The following is a 17,206-nucleotide window of genomic DNA, read 5'->3' on the forward strand; positions in this document are numbered from 1 at the left end:
AAAAAAAAAAAAGAATAAAGTGACAAGTTTGTATTTTAAAGAAAAAAAGAAAGGTCAATCTCCTCCTTTGCACTTAAATTGTCCCTGAAAACCCACTGAGGGTCAGGTATGAGCCAGTTCAAACTTGACAGCAAACAACAACAGCATTGGAAAACAGATTACGTCGTGCCATTATTTTGATGTCAGAAATTTTGTTGTACAGTAAAATGTGGTTTAAGTCTCAACAAAGTTTTTGATGGCTATTATCAAAACCCTGGTTATTCCAGTGTGAAATTATCTTCCAAAGGTACAAACCTGTTTCCATAATCAATCTTGGCAGTGACCTTCTTCTTCAGCTCTTTCAGCTCGTCCTGGGGCAGAGTTCCAGAAAGAATCTGCGATCTCCATTCAATAAGGTCACAGATCATGTGCCGCACGTTTCGGAACATCTCCCTGTTGTCTTGCTACATGGGGAGAAAGAACCACTGTCAGGATGTGGACGTAAAGGAGCATTGCACAGAAAGTAAAACAGCTGGGGATGGACGGATTTTTACTGTCAAAACCATATGTCATTTATGATTTATATCATAGGATTAAAAGAAGTTCAAAGTAATCTGTAAAAAAAAAAAACTTAATCTGTAAAAAGAAACAATCTGTCAATCCAATGTGCCATTCAACATTCTGCCGAGTCCAGAAGTTGACAGCCAAAGGGGCAACCTTCAATGTCCACCTATCTCATGAACTTCCAGCATCTGGCTCAAGGATGGTCAATCCCTCAAACCCCTTCAACACTTCTACACTTGAAGAGCTGAATCTCACCTCTTTCCTACCGACTTCAGAATTCCCAGTGCCCTGGACCATTGTCCACACACAGTGCCACTGAACCTCTAGGCCTTCCAGTCAGCCGAGATCTGAACTCTCAGAGGGCTTCTGATACAGCTACCTGTCTATACAGCACACACAGACACTTCAGCGAGGGTCCCCATCTCCCTCTGCAAGCTCTTGAGTCCTCATTCTACAGGAAATACAACCTGGAAAGCACATGTATCAAGTACACTCTGCAAAGGAAGAGTACCATGAACCATGAACCAAGGCAAAAGAAAGCGACCATCAGGTAAGAACAAAGAATCCCTCCATCAGGTCACTTGTTCTGCCTGAGAAAAGAAATCTAGGTAGAACCTAACTTGATAAAATTCTAGATATCATAATCCCTTGAAAAGATTATAATGTGCTCACATTTGGTTTTTAAAATAACTTCCTCTGTATTTACCAGAGGAGTCTTCGGTGGTACAGGCGGGTAAGGACTTGGCTCTTAACTGAAAGGTTCGTTGTTCAAAACCACCAAGAGGCACATTGGAAAACAACCGGCTTTGGAAAGGTGGCAGCCGTGAACACCCTGGGAAGCCGGTCCAGTCTGCACGCTTGAGAACTGGTTTTCAGTCTACGTGTCTAAATCATCCCATCTCTCATCACCCTGGATGAAGAGCCCACCTACACACCTAGTATGGAATACCCTAAACATGCTGTTTTGCATCTAATATATTATTCTTTATAATATCATACTAATTTTAATTTTTCTAGTAAACACTAAATGGTGAAAGCAAATGTTTTCTTCCAAAACTACAGTCATGTCTTTCTTAGAAAACCTCCTTGAATAAGCCTGGTAGCACAGGCCAGGTCGCTAACTAAAGGCCAGTAAATGGAATCCATCAGCCCCTCGGCTGGAGAACGATGGGCAATCTCTCCCCATGAAGATTCACAGTCCCACTCACACCCATGTTTAGCACAGCTTTGCTCACAATAGGAAAGTGTTGGAAGCAACCTAAGTGCCCATCAACAAATAAATGGATAGAGAAGCTGTGGTATATTCACACAATGGAATACTATGCTGCATTGAAAAACAAGGAACTCATGCAATAGTATTCAAAATGGGTGACCCTGGAGGACGACATTATGCTGAGTGAAGTATCTTAGTTACCAAAGGACAAATTCTGCATAGTGCCACTGTTGTAAATGGGACTGACATCAGAGTTGAGGGAAGACTGAGAAAGATTGAATAAATAATGTATACTGCATTGAAACAGGAGAGAGAGAGAACTATTTAAAAAGGATATATGATTGGACAGAAGGAGAGTGGATGCTTTGGAGCTGTGGTGCTGGAGAAGGGTACTGAATGTACCATGGACTGCCAGGAAAACAAACGGATTCATCTTGGAGAGGATTAAACCAAGCTACTCCTTGGAGGCAAGGATTCTGGGGCTTCGTCTGACATACTTTGGACATGTTGCCAGGAGGGACGGGTCCTTGGAGAGGGACATCATGCTTGGGAGGGTGGAGGGATGGCGCAGGAGGGGAAGACCCTCTATGAGATGGATTGACTCGGTGAAAGGGGTAATCGGGATGGGTGTGTCAGAGGCAGTGCGGTTGGCGCAGGATAGAGCAGGGTTTAGGGCTGTTGTGCATAGGGTCGCTATGAGTCGCAAACGACTCGACGGCACATAACAACAACAACATATGATTGGATATTACTGTCATGATAGGAGTCCAGAATGAAGGCTGCACAGAGCAGTGGACTTGGGGGGAGGGACTGTAAAACAATGAAGGAATTTTTCTTTTACTTTTCAAAGAGAAGAGTGAACTAGGGGGAAGGGTGGGCAGGGAGAAAAGTGCAACAATGAATGAATTAAAAGCGTCTCTGTAAACTTTCATTAAATTAAATTTTTTAAAAAAAGGAAAAAAAATTCACAGTCTCAGAAACATGATGGAGGATTGCCAGAGGTTGAACTGTCTCAAGGACAGAGAGAGAGCGAGAGATTCTCCTTCTACTTACAACTACACCAGCAACTTCTTGTTGTTGTGTGACCCTGCATGGAAATCCACCCATAGCTGACCCTCAGTGGGTTTTTAGAGGCAGTGAATCACGTGAGAGGGAGGAGACTGACCATCTTTCTCCAGCTAAGCTTCTGGGGGATTCAAACCACGCACCTCTGGGATTACAGTGCAGCTTCTTCCCACTAGGCTACCAGAGATGATAACAGCCTTTATATCTTGCTTGTCTGTCTCCGATGCCAAAAGCAGAGGGAAACAATTAGGCCACATACACACACATCACAAGCTTTAGCTCTGGACCAAACAAACCACACGCGTCCATAGAGGCAAGAGCTCTTCTGAGTGGTCACCAAGGTAATCTTTTAGGCGCTCTGGTGACGCAGTGCTTTCCAAGCTGCACTGACAGAAGCAGTGGCTTGAATGCAGCAGCTGTTCCAAAGGAGAAAGACGGGACTTCTCCTCCCACAGGTATGTACAGCCTCAGAAGGCGGATGGAGGGCCGCCAGGAGTGAAAACCAACTCGGTGATAATAAGTCAGGAGGTCGTGGCTAAAGCCAGTCCACCAACGCAGCAGCCCCACTGACCCCGGTCTGTTTCACTGCCATATTCATGTTTCAAAATTGCCAAGTTGAACACGAAACACCAACCACAAAATTGCTCAGATTTACACAAAACATTCATGGCCAACTTGACGCTTCTGGGGTTTTCAGTCCGTTTGATGAACAATTACTGCAACTGCTTATTACTGTGCCTTCTGAGGAAACCACTGTATAATCAGAAACAAGCCGGGCGCCTGCCACAGCTGGGGGACAAGGAAGGGCCCCCGCCTCCCAGAGCCAGCGGGCCCACTTCCTCAGAGCCCTCGCTGGAAACATTAGCACATTAGCATATGAGAAGTCAGGGCTGAATAGAAATAGCAGCTTAACAAAAGGTAATCTCTCGCAAATAGGAATTTATGTGCACAGCCGTGCCCTGAGGGGACGTGAAAGGGAAGGTGGCAGAGCCAGGCCTCTCTGCACTAATAAGACTTGTTCAGACCAAGGGACTGGACAACGGTGGATGACACTGGAATGAAAACCACCTCCTGCCACTGCTGCAAACGTGACCCAAGCGAGGAGACCAGATCCTCCTTCTCAAATGACCAGCAAGGTAAAGTACAGCCACAGAATCACAGCAACAACAGCGATCACCCTCTACAGCACCATGGAACGGGGCCTATTATCACTAAAAAGCAGATTTCCGTTCTCACAACCAAAACACAAAATGTGACGCTACTGCTTACTCCTTAATTAACACACCTGTGTAATCCTGCCTTCCAGGGACCCTGGGCTGACCACACGCCCCTTAACAATTCAAGGACTCTGTGTCTCCCCGCTTTATAGTTCACAGGATTACAGTGACAACATTTACTACCCCCAGAACACACGGAAAACGGGAAAGAGCGCCTGGCCTCAAGGAGGAGCCAGGACAGCAGGAAGGCTGCTTCTCGGCTCTCTCTGTGGAGGGTCAGGCCCTCTCACGCTGAGGCTCCTGGAGAAAGAAGACATCCCGCCGCATCCCGAGACCACCCTCAATGTCACCTCTGACGTCGAGGCCCCCTTCCTCACCACGTAGAGCTGCCGCCAGATGGTGGACCACTCGCGGAGTGTCGTGGTGACTTCCTGGATGAGCGGAAGATCGCTGGGAATGACCGTTTCATGTTGCCTGGAAAGAACAGATGGAAAAACAGCTCAGTCTATGACCCACTGAGACTAGGCCTCGTCAAGCCCCCGTCCAGGCTCACCCAGACGAAAATATCCATGTGAGACGATGTTCTTGCACACAAACATGTACATGTAAGAAGAGTAAGTGTACAGACTTGAGAAAGTCCATACACAACTGTGCAGGTCAGCTGTCCACTCACATATAAGGTCAGATGAGGAGGCAAGTATCAGCACAGGAGAGTCCTCGGAAGACCAAGGTTTGAAACGTATTCATAACCTGCATAGCCAGCTATCATACTGCTGTTAGGTCAAGTCAGTCCTGCCTATACTGACCCCAGATGCGACCCTGCAGCCTGCTCACATCACTGCTGCAGGCCCCGTGTCCACCGGCCCGCGGACGGGCTTCCTCCTTCTCCCTGGCCTTCTCCTTCACCAGCCTGGCATCTCTCTCCAGGGTCCAGCTCCTCTAACAGATGTCACAGATTACGATCACGCCACTGGAGTTCAAATGCACATTTCTTAGCATTTCCGTCACGTACCAGACTCACGAGATGCTAACATATGATACAAGGACCCTTATAAAATCTCAGGGGACAGGTAGTCCATAGGCCCCTTTCCCTCCAAGCCTGTCTCTGACCATCGGCTACCCTTTTTCCACTCCAGGAAGAGGAACTTTGAGTAGTACCGTGGGTCAGGTGCTGTGCTGAAAGAGCACTCAGTGTTTGGGATGGAGACGGGCTTAAACTTGTGCCTTGTGAAGGTAGGCCGTGTGACCCCAGAGGTTCTGTAAGGGGCCTTAACAAACACAAAATTGTGTCCTCAATAGACTTCCAAGGAGAAAAATGTTCTAGAAGCAGGTGTCACACTAGCCAGGTGTCTAAGGGGAGTATACATCTAAGACAACCCACATTCCTTTTAGGGAGTCCCCTCTGGTGGGGCATCGCCCTTGTTTATTTAGAAACGATTGCTCCAGCAGCCTGCCAACCTCGTCAGCAAGGTTCCCTGTACGGACACTGCTGAAAAGGCAGTTCATCCTGCCCTGTGCTGCCGTCCTTACATAGGCCTAGAGAAATGTCGCTGCGTGCACAGTGTGAGTATCACTCATCAGCTACGGGTTTCTTTCCGTCTCAGTGACCTCAAGTTTCCTGCTGGCCACACAGCTCTTCACACTGGCTACAGGAGGTGCAGCTCAATTAGTACCCACTTCTCAGCCAGGAGATGACAGCCCTTGCACCATGAACCACATCCCAGGCCGCTGTGCTGGTCCCTTCTCACCTTCCTTCCTATTGCCAGGCCTCACCTGTCCCTGAGACTAATGCACAAGCCAGCTGTAAGGGATTTGGTCTCACCGTGCTGTGTCATCTCCATAACCACCTTGTTACCTGTGGACAAACCAGCAAGAACCCATCCCGTAGACGCTGCCCCATGCACAAGGCCAAGGGCAAGGACATGAGCAGAGCAGCTACCAGTGACTAGGATGCTGCAGGTGCACATGGAGTCAAAAACCATTTTCAGTAACTGGATTCCACGGGATCAAACGAAACTGAGAGAAGTCCAGACTGTAAACCCAGACTCGAGCAACATACACAGAGGGAAGAGCTGAAAGTAGGAATGAGGTCAACAGAGTCATCTCAAACTCTGCAGGAGAGAATCTGTCCCAGAGAGAGAAGTCCAAACCATGAGAGAAGCAGCATGCAAGAGAGAGAAACCGTAGAGATAGAGGCCGTGAAAGACAGACTGAGAGAGACAAAGCTCATGAGAGACAGAGACCGTGAGAGAGATAAAGACCATCAGAGACAGAGTAAGAGAGGAGAGAGGTCGTGAGAGACAGAGACCATGAAAGGCAGATCATGAGAGAGAGACCATGAGAGGGAGGGAAAGTCTGAGAGGGAGGGAGAGATCGTGAAGGAACCAAGAAAATGAGAGAGCACGAGAGAGCGGCCATGAGAGAGCGAGGCTAAGAACCTCGGGGAGCGAACAGACAAGCTGCTGCTGGGGAGGAATGAAGGGAGGCCCAGCACTAGGCAGGAAGATGGACAGGAAAAGAGGGGCAGGGTGGTCGAGAAGAAAGCGGCACGTGACAGCAGCGATCACGTCTGAAGCCAGGAGGCTGCTGAGACGGAGGGCGGAGCAGTGTGGCCGGCGACCAGCAGCCCAGCATCTCTGTCTCTGGGTGCTCCCCCTCCGTTCACTGAGGTGACAATATTCTCCAGTCCACGTGATCGTGTGGTTAACCACTGAAACGATGCCCTGTACGTATTCTCCTGTATCTATCAAGAGACATTTAAAGGCCACTTTAATCATGTACAACCTGCCTATCTCAGGCTTCCGGTGCAGAGATTGAAAAGACAACCCACGCACCCTATATCCTGTTTATTTCCAAACTGGAGGAAAGTTTCGAAAGGTGAGACTTTTATTCCTTCTCAGGGAAGCTTGGCATACAAAGCATTTCATCTCAATTAAAACTTCCAGATTACAGGTCATCCTGGGATATGCCTCTCAACAATTATCCTTGCTTAAATTGGGCATCACGGAGTAACAGAATTCCAAGTCGCCCCTTCACATGTTCAAAGCACAGTGCTTGTAAAGGCAATTTTGTAATCAGCCAAAGAGATGTCATTATGCAGTAATCATATGATTAGTAATTTTATAATTTACATATTTAACTGAATGTGAAGATGCAGCAGAGACAAAAAAAGAAAAGGAAAACCATTTTCCTGTCTCTTCTTCCCCACTCACGCCTGGTTTACTCATTCGCGTTCTGCCTACTGGGCACACGATTCACCAATGCCCTGTGAACAGTTTCATACGTCAGCCTTCTGACCTCTAAGTCCCATACATTACAATCACAAAAAGCAAATGCACACACACTTTAACAACTGCTGCTGATCAATCAACACCACTCATGCTGAAGCCAAAAGTCTTCAGGAAACGGATCCAGGGCTGGTGTGCAGCGTCTGGCTGCAGGATGGCTCTCAGAGGACTCCCGCTCCCAGAGATGACTCAGAACTTGCGGAAACGACCTCAGGTTCAGGATGGACAGCCTCTTCCAAAGAGCAAAAGCCACACCTTTGAAAACTCCTAACTGGAAATCTCTTCCCTGCTCTCAAACCCTTCGTCACATCTCAGGCAGTCACACCCCACTTTCACATCCAGGAAGGACCCAGACACACAACAGAGCAGCTCTCAAAACACCTCATCGTCGTCCAGTCAATACCGACTCACAGCTGGCCCTCAGCAGATTTTCAGCGGCTGTAAGTCCCAGGAGAGGAGACTGCCCACCTTTCACCCCTAGAACTACTGGTGGATTCAAACTGGGCACCTTTGGGTTGGCAGTGACAACTCCTTACCCACTAGCCACAAGAACTCCCTAACAGAGCAGCAGGGTTTATATGTCTGTCAAGATTGAACTCACCCTTTTCCTTCAACGATTGCTTCTTTAAGATGAATATATGAAGCAGGAAATATACCCTAGATAAAGAAAAAACAGAACCGTTTGTATTGTCAATACTAACACTGACTGTATATCAAACAGCTGCAGTCCTCCTAGCCAAAAACTCAGGCGCAGGGGTGGCTGGACTCTCAAGTCTGTGAGTCTTGTTTGTATCCTATCAAGCAAAACCCACAGAAAGGTGAAAGAAGGCAAGGCAACCAGCCAGTGTTTCAAAGTGGCTGCTGGAGCTCAGAAGATGGGAGGCAAAGGAAAGATTCCACAAAGAGCCTGCTTCCATCTCTCCACAGGGCACAGCTGCTTTGACGGTGACCTTGACTCTGAGATCAGCACCAACTGATGCCTAAAGGGTAGTGTTTGATGGTGTTCTCTGACAGGCTCCCCTTGCAAAGATAAATGCCAGAAATGACATCGCAGGCTGGCCATATGCGTACCAACTACTTAGCTAGAACCGTGGGGGCTTCTCATGGAGCCCCAGGCAGAGAGGCCATCTGAGAGATTACAGGAAGGTGGGCTGAAGGTGAGGGGAGTGGGGACATGACATGAGCTGACATTTACAGAGGGCTCTATGCTTCCACCCACACCCGCCTGTCAGCCCGTCCTGTGATGGTTTACACGTTGCTAAAATGCTGGGAGCTATGCTCCTGGCATTTCAAACATCAGGAGACCAATGGGCTGATTTGGGAGAAAAGATCACCAGGTCTTTCCTCCTAGTCCAGATAGAGATAGAGATAGAGAGAGAGAGAGAGAGAGAGAGAGATTAGATCTAGAGATAGAGATAGATAGATAGATATAGATTGATATATATAGAGAGTGAGATATATAGAGAGTAAGATATATATAGTGATGTATATATTGTTGTTATGTGCCGTGGAGTTGCCTGTGACTCACAGCGACCCTATGTATAACAGCCCTAAACTCCACCCTATCCTGTGCCAATCTCACTGTCTCTAACACACCTACCCCCATTACCTCAGTCACTGAATCAATCCATCTCATCGAGAGTCTTTTTATATATATTTTCTGTTGACATGAAATCTCCCACATGGAAGGCAAATGGGAGGAGTACTATGCTCCTATTAAGCATGGCACTGAGTAAAGACAAGGTGAGCTAAGGTAATGTAACAAGGATGATGCCTCAGGGAGGTACTGGGGAGATAAGAAAGGCCCAAAGCTTTCCCAAAAGATGCTCTTGTCGTCAGGTGCTGCCGAGTCAGCTCCGACCCCCACAACAGTTTACGGCAGGAGACGCTGCTCAGCCCTGCTTGTCTCACAGCCGTTCTGCCTGAGTCCACAGCTGGACCATGGTGTCAGTTCACCTTACTGAGGGCTTCACTCTTTATCACCAATCGTCTGTGTTAGCAAGCGTGATGTCCTCCAGTTGGCTCTTGGCCAGCACTGTAATTCAAAGGCATTAGTTTTTCTTATCTTCCTTAGTCATTAACCAATTTCCATACATCTACAAGATGACTGAAAATATGGCTTGAGTCAGGCACACCTTAGCCCTCAAAGTGATGTATTTGCTTCTTAACCCTTTAAGTCTTACGCAGCAGTTTGCCTGGTATAATGCGTCATTTCATTTCTTGACTGCTGCCTCCATGAACACTGGTTTTGGATCCAAGCTGACAAACCTGACAATTTCAATATTCTTTTCTGTTATCATGACATTGTTTACTGGTCCACGTATGAGAACTTTCACTTTCTTCATGTTGAGGTGAATTCCACACTGAAGGCTGTAGTCTTTGTTCCCCATCAGTAAATGCTTCATGTCCTCTTTGCTTTAGCAAGCAAGGCTGTAGCTACCTGCACATCTCAGGTTGCTCAAGAATCTCCCTCCACTCCTGATGCTGCAGTGTTTATTCACATAAAGAGAAGAGAGAGAGAGAGAGAGAGAGAGAGAGAGAGAGAGAGGAGAGAGAGGAGAGGGAGGAGAGGGAGACTGGAGAGAATCATCTCTCAGGTTATCTGCTCAGCATGCACAGTGAATACGTGTGGTGAAAAGATACCACCTTGACACACACCTTTACTTTGTGTTATTGAATCAGTCTTTGAAATCCTTAGTTAAGCTCTTTTATGTTATTTCTTTTGGTCTCTTTAACGCTGTATACGTAAGCATGTTTCAGAGTTTCTTCTGAAGTCCATCTTGGTTTTTTTCTTTTCTTTTCAGTGACCTTTTGTATTTTTACATGATTCCTTAATCCCATCCCAAACTCATCTGATCTTTGTTTTTCGGTTTAGTGTTTAATGGGCCAAATCTATACTTGAGGTGGTCTCTAAATTCAAGTGTGCCAAACTCCAGGTTTGTAATTTGGGTCTCATGGCCTTGTTTGCATTTTCTTCAACTTCAACTTGAACCTGCGGAGGAACAAGTGATGGTCTGTTCTCCAGTGAGTCTCCGGCCTTGTTCGGAATGATGAGCTTCTCCATTACCTCTTTCCACAGACGTCACTGTATTCCATCAGGCAAGGTCCAAGTGTATAGCTGCCAGTTACATTGTTTGGAAGAATGTCTTTCTATTGACTACAACCCAAAGCTTGAACATGTTTATTCATTCATTGTTGCACTTTTCTCCTTGCCCACCCCTCCCACACAGTTCGCTCTTCTCTTTGAAAAGTAAAATTGTCTCATTGTTATACAATCCCCGCCCCCCAAATCCACTCCACTATGCAGCCTTCGTTCTGGACTCCTGTCATGACAATAATACCTAATCACGTATCACTTTTACCTCCTCACTCTTTATAATGACCTTTTTACATTCTTCATGGATGTTGTTATTGTTACGTGCCATCGAGTTGCCCATGACTCATAGAGACCCTAGCCACAATAGCTTTGAACCCTGCCCTGTCCTAAGCCAGTCTCATTTAGTCCAACACATCTAACCCCATTGCCCCAGTTACTGTGTCAATCCATCTCGTCTGGGGTCTTCCTCTCCTGTGCTGTTCCTCCACCCTTCTAAGCACGATATCCTTCTCCAAAGACTGGTCCCTGTTGGCCACGAATCCAAAATAGGTGAGATGGAACTTCAAAGTCCTTGCCTACAAGGAGAAACTTGGTTTCACTCTCTCCAAGATAAACCCATTTGTTCTCCTGCTGGTCCGTGGTATGTTCAAGACTCTTCTCCAGCACTACAACTCAAAGGCATCAATTCTTTTTCTATCATCCTTAGTCATTGTCCAGCTCTCTGAAGCACTGCAAGTAATTTCAAAGACCACAGCTGGGATCAGGCGCTCATTTGTCTCTAGACTGACATTATTGCTCTTCGGTACTCTGGAGAGGTCCCCAACAGCTGATTTTCCCAGTGCAATTCACCTTTGGATTCCTGACTGCTGGTGCCAAGAGTGTTGATTGTGGAGCCAAGCAAGCTGAAATTGTTAACAACCCCAATCTCTTCTCCATCTATCATGGTGCTGCCAATTGGCCCAGTGGTGAGAATCTTTGTCTTCCTGATGTTGAGCTTCAATCCATATTTAACCCATATCTCCATGGATCCATGGATGGTATTCTTGATATCCTCCCACAGCTCATCTAGTCTTTGGTCATTAGTGTTCAAGGTCTCAAACGGGCTTCATGCTAGAACTTGAAATGTTCTTGACAATGAAGGGGAAGTTTTTCTCCTTAATATGTTGTTGTTGTTAAGTGTCATCGAGTCATAGACGACTCATAGCAACCCTATGAATGGAAGACCTGAAACTTGTATCACTTTCATCGTTTCTCTAAGTTCATAGAGTTTCCAGAGGCAAGCAATTTCAGAAGTGGATGCCATTCCTGCCACAAAGCCTGTTTTGATCTGGGAGCTCCACCAAATACTGTCCACCACTGGTGACCATTGATCACATTTGCTACACCAGTGTCACAGAGTTTAGCACCATAGCAACCATTAGCTACCTCTGTACAGCCACTCTTAATATGTTGTTGTTGTTGTTGTTATGTGTCGTCGAGTCGCCTGCGACTCATAGCGACCCTATGTACAACAGCCCTAAACTCCGCTCTGTCCTGTGCCAATCGCACTTAATATAGTAAACTATATAAAATAAATGTCCAATTCAAAATGGCCAATACAAGTCCATTTCAGCTCACTAATGCTTAGACTATTGAACATACAAGCATTCCACTTCATTCCTGCTAACTCCAGTTTTCCTGATTCAACCTTCATATATTCTATGTTCCAATTATTAACAGATAACAGATACTTGCAACTGTTTCTTCTTGTTTTAGGCTGTGACACATCAGCAAATGAAGGTCCTGAAAGCTGTAGTCCTTCCAAAATAGTCACTCCTTTGAAGAGACCGCTCTTCCCAGGGTGAATTCTCTCTTCCAAGCTGAGGGACTCACCTTGGGGTATGTGAGACAACTTCTTCCAAAGCAGACTGCCAGCTCCTTCTCATCTTAGTTTGCTCTGCTGAACTCTGTGCACCACGAGGGATGCCATGGAGATCTGAAACAGCTCCCGGTGTCACAGAAGCACAATACAATCCACCAGAGAAGCACAAACTGGAGATGAATGGTGAGGGTGACAGGAGTAATCCCCAACTCAGCATCAAAAGAAAGTGAGCTGCCGATTAGGGGGTCACATCCAACCAGTGAAACTATAGGTTTGTTGTATGTGGAAGGAGGGTGGTGGGAGGGCGTAGTGGTCCAACATCTTTATCTTTTTGACCAAAATCTTCACCTGTGGCTTATACAGACACAATTGTGATTTCAGCTGTAAAATTCACTGTTGACTACAGAAGGGCAGATCAGTACAAGAACAGGGCTTTCCCAAGGGAAGCTTGTTCAGCTGTCACTTGCTACCATCTATCTTGGCCAAGCCTCAGGCTCCAAACCATTGGGTGTGTAGGGAAGCAGAGTCCAGCTGGGCGTGATGGGCTGGCGGGTCTTGTTCCATCTGCAGGCTTCCCTGGCCAACACACTCAGCAGTGTGGCTCGTCATAAGACAGCATCAACCCTGACCGACTAGCTGGACGGAGCCTGGACCCTCACCCACGTGGCCGTCCTGTTTGAGAATCTGCAGCCCCCAGGCCTCACAGCTCCGTCCTGCCTGGTCAGCCTCAGGGCTCTGGGGACAGCAGTGCTGAAAGCCCATGGAGCCACCACCATAAATCTGAAGCCTTAATTATAGACTCAGGGTCACAACCAGAGGACCAGCCCACTGAGGCGATAATGAGAAGCAAATTTAAGAAACGTAAGTACAGTGATCCAAGTGTCCAGCATAATTAAATATTAAATGCAGAAGTTCCCACTGACAGCCTAACCACAGCTTCAAACGGACATTACTTCACAATCTTCATTGGGAGCAGGAAGAGGAGAGTCGTAATTAGGTTTTGTGGAGCTAAGAATGGAGGAGCTGGTACAGAATTGGTAGGGGAGTGTCACCGTGGCGATCCAAGACGTCATTTCACATCTTCATTTCAGAAACTCAAACAAGCAGGCTCGCCAGCGGCCCTGGAAAAGCAGCTCTTCCTTGTGCCTTAAAAAGTTCCAAAGTCATCTGAGCAGGAAGAAGGAAGCACACAGGAACTGGGCAAATCTGTTCCTTTTTCATACAGGGGGTGACTGACTAAGAATCGCAAGCACCATCATCTTCCTCCTGCAATCATGACCTTCAGGCCGTTCTCTCCCACCCCCAGTTCTAAACAGGATGCAAAGATCTCTCCGGAAATGAAGACAAGGCCACCTTTTATGAAAGCCAGCCAGCACCGAATCACAGCCACATTCAGACTCGGGAACAAGGCTGCCACTTCTGTGCAGTGTATCGCCCACCAGCAAATATTCAACTTAGCTCCACGTTTCAACGCATATATTATTTAAATTAGGGAGGAGGGAGCAAGATAAGCAAAGCTCTCAGACACCAGAGAGGTGGGACCGACGTCCCCTCCCAGCTGGACATAGGAAGGGACAGACACAGTGTTTCAGAGGACTTACCTTCTTAGATTTCTTCCGTAAGGTGTAGCCTCGGTACCACCCTGGACAAACAAAAAGGTGAGACCGTTAGCTGGAGGAGACCTAACGGGGCCATGCAACACCTAGGTATTGTACAGGCAGATCCTGGACACATCACGGGTTTGGTTCCAGTAAATGGAGTCTCACAATAAAGAGGACACACAACTTCTCTGGTTTCCAGGGCACAGAGACATGACGTGCACACTACCTCAGTCTACTAAGCGTGCAAAAGCGTTAGGAAAAGTCTGGAGCACAGCGAGAATGACCAAAATGTGTCACAGAGACACTCGGCGAACATGTGCTGGTGTGGAAATGGACTGAAGGTTACAAGAGCCTTCAATCTCCCTAGAAATAGGCAGTATCTGCGAAGCACACTGAAATGAGGACAGGCAGGGTAAAACTCATATTCAGGCCTAAGCCAGCGCCACAGCTGTCGTCAGAAGCCCACAGTCTAACGCTCTGGAGATCACGGAGGAGGCTGCTCAGAGCATTCCAAACGGGACTCTCCGTTGGCTGGTAATGTCCACAGACGGGCCCCAGGCTCCTTCCTCCCATTTTCTGTTCTAGACCTGAGCAATCTGAAAAGAAAGGAGCAGAGTTCCACAAAGAAGGCCTGTCCTCTAGACCACTGTCCCCAAGCAAGCGCTGAGTCTCGTCCATTTCCGACCTCTCCCTCAGCCTCACTCGGGCAGGGTCATGGCCAGGGCACCCTGTAGCCCCTCAGCTGCCCTAGGGCTGCCCACCACAGAAGGCCCATTGACAGCTCACGGTCCCTCATCAGGACACAAGCTCTGCCCTGAGGCAGCGGACACTAAGTCCTTCTGTGGTGCTAGGATCCTCGACAGGAAGGACAGAAGCCAGTGACACCACCCACCTCCTCCCTTGGGGTCTGGCCCAGACTCAGTTCCCAGCCCCTCCCAATGGGGAGGAAAGGAAATCAGTGAAAGCGTGCAGCGGGAAGATGGTCAAGCGTGATCATGGTGCGCGCTTAATGGAAGAGTCCCTCCAACGATGGACCAGGCCTGACCACACCCTTGGTGCCTCCCATCCGGCCAAGGACAAAAGCTTGTCCCGCAGATCCCAAGGGGTCCAGTGAAAGTGACCAGTCTCTTCTGAGTGCAGCCCTGCACAATGCTGGACACCTCCTTATGCACAAACTCCCTGGCACAGTGTTAATTCTGATCCCAGGGACCGCCCGGGTTTCTGGGTCTGTAAATCTTAACAGAAGGAGATTGCCCATCTTTCTCCCACAGAGCGGTTGATGGAGTCTAATCTCCCGAGTCAGTTCAGCAGTGTAGCCCACTACAGACCAGGCCACCAGTGGTCCTTCTTCCAAAAGTCTAAAACAGCTTCTGGCCACCTCAAGTACCAGAAAGTCAATCTAAGTTTCAGAGACAAACTCCAGCTTAACTCCATAGCAGCAAAAAGACCACAAAAAAAGACAGGCTGGAAAAGTCCCAGGAACGGCAGGCGCTGCCACGCTGCACACTGAGTGTCGGGTGGAAGACTCTGTAAGGAGCTTCGCTGCTCATTCAAAGGCTGCTTTTCTCTGGGGGCTTGGATCCACCAGCGGCCTCACAGGAGGAAGATGGGCGTTCTTCTCCCATGTGATTTATTTCCTTGGAAAGTCACTGAAGGGTCAGCTGGTAAGTGGGTTCTGACTCAACACCAGCGAGTATGAGAATTAAGTGTCAAACCTCAACAAACAGAGATATGCATGGGTTGGAGAACACAGAAAGAAATGAAAAAGGATAAATGTTACAGTGAATTGCCCTCTACCACTCCTGAATGTAGAGACCTTGACAATCAGGTGACCTTGACTAGCAGCAGGTTAGGGACCAGAAAGCAAGGAGGATGTGATCCGTCCCAAATCCACCCCTCCTGAGTCACTCCCCCTCACGCTGGCCCGTGGATGGAGCAGCGCTGTCTTAAGGATCTCCAGGCTTGGAGGCCTAGTGCTCTAACAGCTGTCCTGCTAATCATATGGTCAGCAGCTCAAATCCGTCAGCTGCTGTAACAGGAGGAAGACAGACCATCTTCTCCACAGAGACTTGGCCTTGGAAACCTGATGAGGGGTTTCTATGAATTCAAATCAACTCCATGACAAGGGATTGGAAAGAAGACAAATCATGGTGGACACAGACTGGTTCATCTTTCTCTCACAGATCAAGCGGCGGATTCAAAAAATTGACCTCTAGGTTAGCAGCTGAATGTCTTCAACACGTTGCCACCAGAAACCTTCAAAATCCTTCAGAGAATATTAAACAGAAGTTCTCTGTGCAGCAGAAAACAAGGCAGCGATGGCAGGCTTGCAAATGATTTGCAAAACCCAGTTATACCCATCCAAACCCACTCTGCATCCCCTACAAGGGAACTGGATAAACAGGTCAGCAGTGCAACACATACAGTGAGCCTTGATTTCTGCCACGAGCTTGAAGGACTATCTCCTGATGGACACTGTCTAGTCCAGATTATCTCCTGAAAGACATATTGTCTAGCTCTGTGGCTCATCATGCCCACTGGTGACAGAACTGTCACAGACAGAGCAAAAAGGGGAAAAGGAGAAGGTGGAGAACGTTCCATTTACTCCATTTAAAGGACTCTTCTTGATGCTGTTATTACATTCTCACTGCATTTCTGGCATTAACATGTCTTTTCTTTTCTAAAACTGAAAAGGGATTAATGTCTTAGAATATATGAGGAAATATCTCAAGCTGAGGAAAAACCCAGCAAGCAAGAGAGGAGTGAGCAAACTTGGTAAACAGCATAGATGGAAGAGAAAGCCCAAGCGCATGAATGAAGAGATGCTCAAGTGAATGCAGTGAATGCATAGTATTTCCTCGCTGCATAATTACTGGAGTATCAAAGTCAGAATGCTGCAGAACACAGAACAGGCCTCTGGAGGAAGAACCTACAGCCGTCATGGGCGCACCAGATGCAGGTAGAACCAGTCCAGGATGTAGACTGGAGAGCGACTCACTACATGTGAAGAAGCACTGCTCCTCCACCAGGCAGGATGGGAGCTGTCCACCTGCCTGGGCTGGGTGCAGAGATGTCCGCTGGGGTGCCGGCTGGGCTGGAGGGTTTCGTGGTCATTTCTGAGGTAGGAGCCTTGGCAACACATCTGCCTTTCCCAGGCTTTGTAAGACTTTCAATCACAAAGAAAGTAGATGCAAGTGACCAAGGGAAGAATAAGGTGAAAGAAAAGAAACCCTTATCGCGGCTTTGTTTACAATAGCAAGGAGTTGGAAACAACCTAAATGCCCATCAACAAACGAATGGGTAGAGAAGCTGTGGTATATTC

At 47.5% G+C, this 17,206-nt stretch overlaps 1 protein-coding gene across 1 annotated transcript in view; it reads right to left on the bottom strand.

The window, feature by feature from the left end:
* Positions 1-17,206, bottom strand: part of DOCK1 (dedicator of cytokinesis 1) — a 460,736-nt gene that overhangs the window by 438,290 nt on the left and 5,240 nt on the right. The window contains exons 3-6 of the mRNA XM_006880128.1: positions 13,885-13,925; positions 7,927-7,982; positions 4,416-4,512; positions 295-443 (exon numbers count right to left, since the gene is read on the bottom strand). Of these exons, the coding sequence (XP_006880190.1) occupies positions 295-443; positions 4,416-4,512; positions 7,927-7,982; positions 13,885-13,925 (343 nt within the window). The remainder of the gene's footprint in view (positions 1-294; positions 444-4,415; positions 4,513-7,926; positions 7,983-13,884; positions 13,926-17,206) is intronic.

The sequence above is a fragment of the Elephantulus edwardii genome, unplaced genomic scaffold (genome assembly GCF_000299155.1).
Source record: "Elephantulus edwardii isolate Elephantulus edwardi_28Jun2011 unplaced genomic scaffold, EleEdw1.0 scaffold00006, whole genome shotgun sequence".
NCBI classification, from domain to species: domain Eukaryota; kingdom Metazoa; phylum Chordata; class Mammalia; order Macroscelidea; family Macroscelididae; genus Elephantulus; species Elephantulus edwardii.